Genomic DNA, 11,808 nt, shown 5'->3' with positions numbered 1-11,808 from the left:
GCTGAACTGAATCATGCGAATTAGAAGTGATCAGATTGTTTGTATAATTCACAGTATATTTATTATAATAAATGTTAAATATGAACGTTTCACCTATGAAAATGTAAATGTTATTTGCTATATTTATTATACTTTTGATGAGCAGACTGCTAAGAAGGCACATGGCTACTGCACTTGTATTATAAATATAACCCAAATTCCAGAAATTATTTTATTTTTATAAATAAGCGCAATTTAAAAAAAATAAAGCCCTGATTTGATAACTTTCTTGAACCTATACAAAAGTACAAAGGATTTTTTTCAGTTTTCAATTACCAAATTACTCATATTTGGTATATATAAACATTTAGAATGTGATGCCTGCAACACACTTCAAAAAAGTTGTGACAGAATCATGTTCACCACTGTTTTGCATAATTCCCTGTAATTGTACTTTAGATACAATTTAGAGGTTTCCTCCAGGTGCTCCACAGTCCAAAAACACACATTGAAAGGTGGATTGGCTGCTCAAATGTGTCCGTAGTTGTGAGGGAATGTGTGAGTGTGTGTCACCCTGTGAAGGACTGGCGCCCCCTCCAGGGTCTGTTCCTGCCTTGCACTCAATGATTCCTGGTATGCCCCGGACCCACCGCAACCCTGAACTGGATAAGTGCTTACAGATAAGGCATGAATGGTCCCTTTCAATTTGACAGAACTCAAAAAAGTATATATGAAACATGGACTTATCAGCATCTTTCCTTTTTATTTTCTGACCATTTGAGATGAGCTTGGGTTCAAAGAACATTGCAGAATTTCTGCATCAATCTGATCTATGGTTTTATCTTTTCATAATACACTTTTAGTTTGCATTACTTCATGCACCAAATGGACTGTGTTAAGTTACAATGGTTTTCTGCAATGCTTTCCAGTCTTGCACTCCATGGCCTGAAATTCCTCTGGATTCCCTGGATCTTTTTAAAATATTATGTACCACAAATGGTGAAAGACCTAAATACTTTGCATTCTGTTCATAATTCTATAACCAAGTTTGGCACAAAGTTAAATCATGACACTTTTTTGCTTGTGAAGGTCAAGTTGGCCACGTTATACATTTTTCTATATCTGCTTACAATAGAATGTTTCAAAGTTAAATGATTTCTAATTTCTTTTACTTTGCCCCCATCCCAGCTTGTGTGCTTTTCAAATCCTTCTTGATCTTGACTTAAAATAAAAATGCTAAGGCTCAAATGTCAGTGTTGGGGTCACAGAGCAGCAAAACCACTATCACAAATACTAATAAAACACAATGATATTAAAATTAAAAACACAGGAACAGCTAATTTACAGTAAGTAAATTCCTTTGATCACAAAAAAACTCGAGAAGTATTTTTTTTTTTCCAGCTGATATTTTTTTAATGTTTTAGATGACAACGCAACACATCATACACAAATTTTACAAAAGGTACAAAATATCCATACAGACCAAACTTCACCTGACTAATCAGATATCAGAATTTATGACTATGAAATTTCCAGGAAGTTGTCATCACAGAAGAGGAAGCTGTGCATGGCCACAAGCTATGTAAAACCATAACTGTTCCATGCATAAAACCACAGAACACACATCAGAAACAAACAAATCATTTTATTACATAACCAGTTTACTGAAATTATTTACAGAGAGCCAATTTCTTTGCCAAATATGAGAAAACAAAACAATATTTCATTATGCTCAAGTTCCCCCATGGCAGAGACAGGTGTTCATTTGCATGCTCCAGTACGATATCCACAGATAAGCACTGAATAATACAATGGGATACTCAGAAACAGCTGCACATAAGCTTAAGTTCATCATGCTCGATGCCAAGGATATGGGTATTAGGCTGTGGAGCTGACAAATTATACTTCCTAGAATGCTGAAGCTACAATACAATACCTTTGGATGACTTGGAGTGGTGCCTGTGATTCTCAAATAATCATTAACTATTCACAGATACAATTCAATATATAAAGGGTTTCCTTTACATTAGAAGCTGCTACCACATCAAAGTAGTAGTTCTGGGCAAGTAGGTGTCTATAATTGTTAGGGGAAGAAAAGGAGGAAGAAAGAAAAAAAAAAAAAAAAATACAATTCAGCCTCTACTAACTGTCAAATGCCTTTGAACAAAATGTACTAAACCTTTTTAACCTAAACTAATTTTAAGCAGGACTCTGGAGGGGGAGGGGGGACCAAAAACAACAAAAACACAAAATCTCACTTCTGACATGTTTTGCATAATCACACAATCACAGACCATGCTGGTCCAGATCATGATCTAATCATAATCGCAAATAAACTCTCTCTCAAACCAGTCCTGTTCCTGTTGTAGTTCACAAATTGTCCTTGTGCATCAGCTCAGAAAGCATCTTAAAACATATGCAGTACTGATATAGACAGGTCTGTGTAAATGAGCAGACTGTTATTGTTTTGGCCTGTAAGTGTCATCAAAAGAATGAAGAATAAACCAGGATCTAAATAACAAATCTCAGCTGATTAGCAGACCATCCTTAGCGGCCAGCCGCTGTCTGTGGACGTGATCCTGCTCCAGCTCCTCATGGCTGGGGTGCCAGAGCCTAGCAAGGATTCTCTCGATGTTCAGAGCATAAACAGTGTGAGAGGGCATCACCCTGCGATGCACCTGTGATGGAAAATGACAACACGAGGTTCAAGATTGACAGCGACATTTGAAATCAAACTTATGCTTTCCCCTTTGCCTCAAAATAGGTAGTTTTCACAGTACCAACTGTCTGGACAGAGACAGTGAAGAGCTGTACTTACTGCTTTTTTAAAAAGGTTATTCATAAACATCATTTTTCAGAAACAATAACCTTAATATTATTCATTTTGATTGGTAACGAGCCATTCCAGTTCAGGCCTCACCTGAAGAGCTTCTAGTAGATCATACATGCTAATGGGAGGCAGTGGAGCAGGAACAGTGTCACCAGAACAAGCCAACAGGAGAGCAGCCTGCTGTTCTGCATCATCTGGGGAAATCTGGGAAGGAGGGCCTGCTGGTAGGGAGGCACTGGGAGGAGGGCTGGAGGCACAGGCGGGAAAGAAAAAACACCACAACAATCAATACACTGGACAATGTATTTCCACTGAAGGTTTGTCAGATAATAAACTGTTCTCCAAGAATGCTTACTTTCCAAAAGATGTTTCATGTTCTGTAACTTATTTTTAGTTCATACAAAATTACGTGACCCCCAGAACACTGTTTAGTGTAAAAATCTGCAGAACACAGATGGTAAATTAACTCACCACTCTGTGACAGTTTGGTAAGCAGCCAGGCTGTTTTTGAGGTAGGGCTGGGGTGTAACATCACTGCCAAAGGCGTATTGGAAATGCCCATCTCTCAGACGATAAGCTTTTCTCCGTGACACCACAGCGGTGATAACGTCTTTTAAGTGAACCTACAGAGCAGGACATAGAATGTTTAAGCTGAACTGATCAATCACTAATTTCATCAACTAGATGTTAACACAGACACACACACACACACCTCTAAAGCAGAGACCACAGTGCTCACTGCATCTTCTGTGACATTGTCCAAGCCCATCTCGAAAGCGGTCACCATCATACGAGCCTCTAACTGGCCACGTGTGGGCAGTAGAAGTGTGTGCGCACTGAGTCTCATCTCTTCCTCTTCAGGACCAGGCTCACGAGGACTAAATGATTGGGCCCCAGCCAAAGGGTTCTGAGGCTGAAAGCGATGCTGGAGAGAAAAGAAAGACAAACTCAAAATGCATTTACACAGCAGCAGGGGTAGACACTTCTTACAGCTCAGATTTAAATATTTTGGTCTCTAAAAGTACAGACCCTGTGGGACAAATGAACATTTTCCCAGTTATACTGTCAGTATTTGTTCTAATATAAATTCTGGTTTTACTGTGCCACGGCACTGTGCAGACTTCGGATTTCTCTGCACTATTAAAATTTTCTTCCACTACTGGAACAGGTTAACTGAACATGAACAAGTATTCTGACATGCTACAGGGAAAGACCCCATAGCTTTAGTCTTCAAACTTGTATCAATAACACAGAACATAACTTACGTCAAATTTTTGTCGAACAGAAGAAAATTTCTTTTTGCCTTTGTTTGGTTTACCAGGCTTTGAGGCTGAGCCACTAGTCCATTGCAATGAACCAGGACCCTCTGTGGAGAAAATCATCTCAGGGTTAGTTAGTATTATACATTCAATCATTCATTCATACATTTATTAATTTTCTATAACCACTTCATGCTGTTCAGGGTTGTGGTTTATCCAGAGCCTATCCAGAATCATCAGGCACAAGTAAGCAACACACGCTGGATGGTGGGAGAGCCCACATAGCTCACAAACACACTTGGCGGAAACCCATGCAGACACAGAGAGAACACCCCAAACTCCTCACAGACAGTGCCTCAAGGCAGGGACTAAATCCAGAATCCTGGAACTACATGGCAGCAAAACTACCCGTTGTGCCAATGTGCTACTCAGTATTTTAGATTTCAGTTTATATAACGATAACTACGTAGAACATGCTTCCATTAAACTTTAGTCATTATCAATAGCATACCAGCAACCATGTAGGTCTGGGTCTGGCTAGGGCCGGTCTCTGGGAAATCTTAGGTGGCTGTGCTCGTGAGGCCAACAGAGGCAATTTTCCTTGAGGCCTGTGTGTCTCAAGGCAATATCTTTCGGAAGAGATGTAAAACTGAGTTCCTGAGCTCAGAAAAGATCCCTGTGCATTTCTTCAAATAGTGTAGGTGTGTTACCCCTATATCCAGGCTATATCTGCCACCACAGCCAATCCTGGCCTCCTGTGCATCACCAGTTCAATAACCATTACAGTTTTCATTGGTCACCTCTCGCCCTCTCAGGATGGTGTGAGTGTACTGACGCAGGTCGGCTTCTGTCATAATTTTGGTGATTGTTGAGGTGATTTTCTAATGTCCCACATAATGTGAAGCACTTTAGTTGTCTAGTTAAGCACTATATCATTTAACTGTCATTCGTATATATATCACATATTCCATGACAGTAAAGTAAAATCAGAAGAGAATAATGTCGTTTGCAGAGACAAGTTTTGAATTTTAATACCTGGTGTAGATACAATAATCTGACAGCGTGTAAGGATGGCCAACAGGAAGTCATTGTGGACGTGAACTGCCAAGGATAAAAAAAACAAACAATATGTTAGAGCAGAAATACAAAAACATTCGAGCTGCCAAATCGGTTGTGAGCTATCTTCAAAGAAGCATGTAATTGGGCAAACTAGTGATCCTAAAAAACGTGTTTGTTTATTCTTATCTTCTCAAAGAAGTCTGAAAAATAATATCTCACCATTATCTTGTCCCAAAAGGCGTCTGGCTTCAATGTCAAACTCTTCCTTGCTGATTTTCTGTTTGAACCACAGTTTCAAATTTGCCCAGTAGCTGAAATGACATAGCATTTTTAAAACACTACACATCGGTACCAATGGGTAATTTCATTAACAACACTAAAACACAGAGATAATTAATGAATGACACAAAAAACTTAAATTTTCCTCACTGTTTTGAAATAAGACAGATGGTAACAGTGATGAAAATGTTATATGAAGTGTTTCTGTAAATATCAGCATTTGAATGAGTGACAAATACAGGACCACCAAATCGATGAGCTGATCTGCCAAAGCTTTAAAACAAACTCCATGTTTTTACACTGTCCTTTCGATGAGCTCCACTTACCACATAACTACACTTACAGTAGTACTCTTCTGCAGCCAGGCCCCAAACAGGACTACCACAGATTGGTATTATTTAAGTGATGGATCACTTTAATTACTGCAATGACACTGACATGGTGGTGATGTGTTAGTGAGCATTGTGCTGACAGGGTGGATCAGACACATCAGTGCAGCTGGAGTTTTTACACACTGGCCACTCTGTTAGACAAACCTGCCTTGTTGGTCCACCTCTTAGATGTAAAGTCAAAGACAGTAGCTCATCTGTTGCTGCAGTTTGTGTTGGTTGTCCTCTAGTCCTTCTGGTCACTGGATGCTGTTGGACGGATATTTTTGGTTTATGGACAATTCTCAGCCCAGCTGAGAGGGGTTGAGGGCTTTAAAAACTCTAGTAACACTGATGTGTCTGATCCAACAAAGGGGACAAACAAAGCATGTAGAGCAAAAGATGGACTAGTCGGCATAAGTGGATTAATAAAATGGACATGAAAGTGCCTCCTGTTTCTTACAGACTTAAAATGTCTGTATTTTAGCAACACTAAAGCCTGAAATGGCTTTAACAACCCTTTACAACTTAAAACTTAGACACGCTCTCATCCACCTTAACTGGCGCGGTGACTACAGGGCTATTTAAGGTGGATTGAATGATTAAAATAACGAGTCTACTCCAGCTTCGTTCAGAGGACGATGTTAAGTCAGAAGCTGAATTATTTTATTTTAAAGTAATTCTGGGTCACTTCTGGTCAGCTGCTATATAAGCAACCTATTTTGTATTGATTTTTATGAGGACAGGGAAGAAAAGCCAACAAAGTCCAACAAAAAAATATTATTCAGTTCCTGCTGCTCAACTTATAGTTAGCTTCCACCGTTGGTTAGATTTCAACAGCGCGTTATTGCTTTACATATTAGCTTTGCAAAGGACAAAGTCACACACACGCAGTAACCATTAAATCATATAATCCCCGATAAACACTTACTGTTTGATATTGTCTCCTATGGCCTCGGTTAAGTTCTTCTTGGCCAGTTCCAGTTCGCTAGAGTGAGCGGCCATAGCGCCGCCGTCGGAACCGACCATCCGAGCTCGGCAGGGGGGATGACTACAGACCTGAGGAAATCCGCCGCTTATAACCGGGGAAAACTGCGGATTTTATATTTATATATGATTACCCCTGTTCGATTGCCAACTACCAATACACATACACAATGAGAGGACTAACAGTAAGAACTGTTTTGCATTTCTTTTATTTTGCTACTGTCAATAGAATGCGCGAGTGCCCCCTGCTGTTCAGGCGTGGTACAGGCCTAGTTTTAATACAGTTAATACAGAAACCAATAATGTAGCCAAGGGTCAAAATAAACATACCTGTTTAATTCATAATTCTCATAGAAAAGACTGAAAAGAGTTCAATGCCAAGTGTCGACCGAGGGGTATAAATAGTCAAACTTTGAAATATGGAGCACTGGAACTTTATTCGTGAAGTAATTGACCATTTAAGGAGTTGGTGTGACTTTTGTGATCCAGAATTAATCGTTCAAACACTAGCCTCTGACCTCACTAATTATTATTTGGAGAAACGCCATCAGATCCTCACAAGTGTTTAAAGGTCGAGTATTAATACTTTTCCCAGAAGAATATAGACTGCATTACAGCATAATTTCACACTTTTCACATATTCGATTTCAGCAGACGTCGAGAACAGAAACAATAGGCAGTTTACCCATGAACCAATGAGAATCCAAGAAACAAAAGCATCAGACATGCCTTGGATGTTCTGATAATTTTAGACTAAAGGGTAAATAGTTAAATATTTTGGCAAACTTTGACTTTAAGCTCCAGGGTTTGTGATAATCAGGGAATCAATTTCGCTACGAGGACAGAATTGCCTGTAGAGGGCGACCTGGGTTTGTGGATTTTTAAAACAGGTTATTTCCATTAATGTCTCATTTTTAGTGAATGGTTTATTAAAATCAAATCATTTTTTTCACTTAACATTTATGGGGCGTGCACATTTCTATGGACAAGCCCTCATTTTACTGTTTTAACACAAGGCATCAAGACAAAAATAATGATACTGACTTAGTTTATAAATTATTGTAACCTGATTATTTCTGTATAGCCGCTGAAATGGTGTTTTGTTGTGTTTTTTTAATTCTCAGTCATAAATCCTGCTCACTATAGAGTGCAATAAATTAAGCCCACAGGCAAAGTAAATTATGGAGCACTCTTGTATGCATATATGTTGTTTATGCAAAGGAATGAAGGCAGGCAGACCAAGATAAAAAAAAAAATAATAAAATAAATTAATTAAATAATTTACATCGTATATATATATATATATACAACTTTGGGCTTTGGAATTAAAAAACTTAAAATTGGCATGTGCATAGGTATGAAGTCCCTAAAAATTCTGTTGCAACCGATTACCTTCAAAAGTCACATTCATAGTGAAATGTGCATCTGTCTATATATACACACCTTTTCTAAAACGCCTTACAGGCTGCACCACCATTAGGCAAGGCACCATGAAGACTAAGGAGATCTCCAATGTCCAAACAAGTCAGGGACAAAGTTGTTGAGAAGTAAAAGTCAGGGTTGTGTTAAAAACGATGATCCCCTGGAGCACCATCCATTATCATCACATTGAAAAAACATGGAACCACAACAGACCTACCGACAGAGGGCCACCAACCAAAACTCTCAGACAATGCAAGGAGGCATTAATCAGAGAGGCAGCACAGAGACCCAAGGTAACCTTGAAGGAGCTGCAGAGTTCCCAAGCTGAGACGGGAGTATTTGTCCACTCGACCACAATAAGCCGTACGCTCCATAGAGCTGGGTTTTATGGAAGAGTGTCCAGAAAAAAAGCCTTGACTTACAGGAAGGCTCGTTTTGAGTTTGCCAAAAGACATGTGGGAGACAACTCAAATGTATGGAGGAAGGTGCTCTGGTCAAATGAGACACAAATTGCATCACACATTACTCCAAGAACACCCTCCCTGCAGTCAAACATGGTGGCAGCATCTTGCCTTGAGGAATGGGCAAAAATCCCAGTGGCAAGCTCATAGAGATTTATCCAAAGTGAACTGCAACTGTAATTGCCGCAAAGGTGGCTCTACAAAGTACTGATTTTAGGGGGGTTAATATTTATGCACACTGAAGTTATCTGTTATATTGTCCTATTTGTTGTTTGATTCACAATAAAAAGAAAATAAAATATTCAAAGTTCTAGGCCTGTTCTGTAAATTAAATGTTGCCAACTCTCAAATAATCCATTGTAATTACAGATTGTGAGGTAGCAACACATGAAAAATGTCAAGGGTGGTGAATATTTTCACAAAGCTGTGTGTGTGTGTGTATATATAAATATATATAAATGAAAAATATATATGGGCAACACAGTAGCGCAGCAGGTAGTGTTGCACAGCTCCAGGGACCAGGAGGTTGTAGGTTCGAGTCCCGCTCCAGGTTACTGTCTGTGAGGAGTTGGTGCGTTCTCCCCGTATCCACGTGGGTTTCCTCCCACAGTCCAAAAACACACATTGGTAGGTGGATTGGCAACTCAAAAAGTGTCTGTAGGTGTTAATGTATGTGTGTGTTGCCCTGTGATGAGCTGGTGTCACTTCCAGGGTGTATTTCTGCCTTGTGTCCATTGATTCTGGGTGGGCTCCAGACCCACCATGACCCTGAACTGGATCAGCAGTTACAGAAAATGAATGAAGAAATAAATGAATATATAAATATATGTATGTTCCCTAGTCAGATGTAGCAGACACCACACTGCTTTAGTAAACAGACAAAAATCTTGTCAAATGAAATTAAATGTTAAAGGGCTTATATCATAAATTACTCACCTTAAAAATTATATAGTATTCATCAAAGTATCAAAACAAAGGATTCACATATCAGTAGCACTAGTGGCACTGTCACACAGCTCCAGGGTTTTGGGTTCAAACCCACCTAAGGTCACTGCCTGGGAGGAATTTGGAGAGTTCTGCCTGTGTTTATTTACTCCAGGTGCTTTGGTTTCTTACCACAGTCCAAAAAATCTATTAGTAGGTGACTTGACATAGCAAAAGTCTGTGATGCCCTGTGATGGACTGGTGTGCACTCCAGATTGCAACACTGAACAGGATTAGTTATTTGGTTATTGGTTATTGGTTACAAATGAATCATGAATGAAAATATACAGCAAAATCAGCCCATTGTGTTTTAGTAAATTAGATGTCACAAAACCAAATACTTTTAAAGCAACACCAGGTAGCATTATCTTAAAATTACAGCTTCACTGACCTTTAATTAGGGAACATAGCTGTAAATGATTCTTTTGTAGGTTTTAAAAAATATGTTGATTTTATACACCCTATTTCATCATCTCCATGACGTATATTAGGTTCTTTTATTTTACAGAGTTCTGTAAAAAAAACAATACAAATTCTCACCTCTCCTTTTGGAGAAGAGAATGTAATATCTTTAGGGAACACAACTGGACTTTAAAAACACTGTAGTACTTTTAAATGTACCCTCCTCAAAGTTATATAGTGCAGTTTCTACAGTGAATATTCGGTGAATATTTGGGGAGTGGGGTGTTGTATATTGTTGTCATTAACAAAGTCCACTTCCAACCTCTTTTTTTAACATCCCTCTCTCCAGGCTGTGCTGTGGCTCACAGCATGGCTTCGCTTGTTAGCAATGCTTGCTAACCTGCTAACTAAGGGCACAGGGTATACACAACTTTACCAGTTTGAGCGGAGGTGCTCTAATTTCAGGAACATAGCTGACATAATGAACTGTGGTGTCACCTGGCTTTGTTATAAGTGTGTTATTTTAGCATGTTAGGCTGTTTTATATGACTGAATTTAAGGCTTTTTGCACAATGACTTTTATGTTGATGAGCCTGAATATGGGTGGAGTGGGGAGAGCACTGTTTTTACTGCTGGAGCCTGAATGTGGGTTGAATGGAGCGTTGCCTTTTTAGATAATAACATTTATAAAAAAAAAAAAAACTGAATATTTAAATCTAAAAATTAAAAACCGAATACATAACCAATTATATGATTACCCAAATACTTGAGGCCAGCTCTATTGTTCAGAAAATCAGCGCTCAGCTAATTTAAAATTAAGGCTGCACTGCGGCTCCCAGCATGGCTCAGTTCGCTGAGTCGTTTGCTAACTTGTGCATACATGGTGTCACTAAGGGCACTGAATGTACATGAATAAACCACAGATTCGTGGAGGTGTTCTAAGTTCAGGTGTAAAGCTGAAAAAATGAACTGTAGCTTTGCCATGCTTCATTGTAAGTAGGTTGCTGTAGCATGTCAGGCTGTTTTAGGCTTCATTCAAGACTTTTATATTGACATGGCTGAATACATGTGGAGTGGAGTGGAGCCTTTATCACCACATGTATCCCCCCCCAAAAAAAACAACAATTATCTGAATCACAAAACTATAAACCGAATTCCTACCCAACAAATTAATATCCAAATAGCCATATATTCAGGGCCAGTCCTAAATGACAGATGCTCTATTCTCCCAATTACAGGTACAGAACCTTTGAGGTATGTATCTTTGAGGGTACTACCACAGTGATAGTTTTTCTGACAGTGTAGCAAACCACCCCACCTCCTCTGCTTTAATTTCAGAACAGTGCTATAAGAATGAATTACAATCTAATGGGATCCCAGGAGCAGAAACACAAATCTGACCTAGTATTGCTTCAAAATTAATCATCTATACAGAATATAATAATTTACTATCTTTAACACTGAAACGCTCTCAGGAGTTCAATGAATTCCATTGTGGCACCATGATAGGATGCCACGTGTACAACAAGTTCAGTTGTGAATATTCCTCGCTACTAAATATTCCACAGTCAACTGTCAGTGGTATTACAACAAAGTGGTTGTGATTGGGAATGACAACAACTCAACCATGAAGTGGCAGGCTATGTAAAGTGTCAGGGTGGGGTCAGTGGATGCTGAGGCTGCCAACTTTCTACAAAGCCAATTGCTACAGAACTCCAAACTTCATGTGACCTTCAGATTAGCTCAAGAACAGTGCATAGAGAGCTTCATGGAATGAG

General features: G+C 39.1%; 1 protein-coding gene across 1 annotated transcript; it reads right to left on the bottom strand.

The window, feature by feature from the left end:
* Positions 1-1,382: 1,382 nt before the first annotated feature.
* tada1 (transcriptional adaptor 1) lies at positions 1,383-6,952 on the bottom strand. Its single transcript, XM_066681442.1, has 8 exons — positions 6,706-6,952; positions 5,347-5,438; positions 5,104-5,169; positions 4,075-4,175; positions 3,522-3,734; positions 3,281-3,432; positions 2,900-3,056; positions 1,383-2,657 (listed from the first exon to the last, which is right to left on the bottom strand). The coding sequence occupies exons 1-8, from the start codon at positions 6,801-6,803 to the stop codon at positions 2,505-2,507; spliced, it is 1,032 nt and encodes a 343-aa protein (XP_066537539.1). The 5' UTR covers positions 6,804-6,952; the 3' UTR covers positions 1,383-2,504.
* Positions 6,953-11,808: the final 4,856 nt, after the last annotated feature.

This window comes from Hoplias malabaricus, chromosome 9 (genome assembly GCF_029633855.1).
Source record: "Hoplias malabaricus isolate fHopMal1 chromosome 9, fHopMal1.hap1, whole genome shotgun sequence".
NCBI lineage: Eukaryota > Metazoa > Chordata > Actinopteri > Characiformes > Erythrinidae > Hoplias > Hoplias malabaricus.
This window is presented reverse-complemented; position numbering and strand designations above follow the sequence as displayed.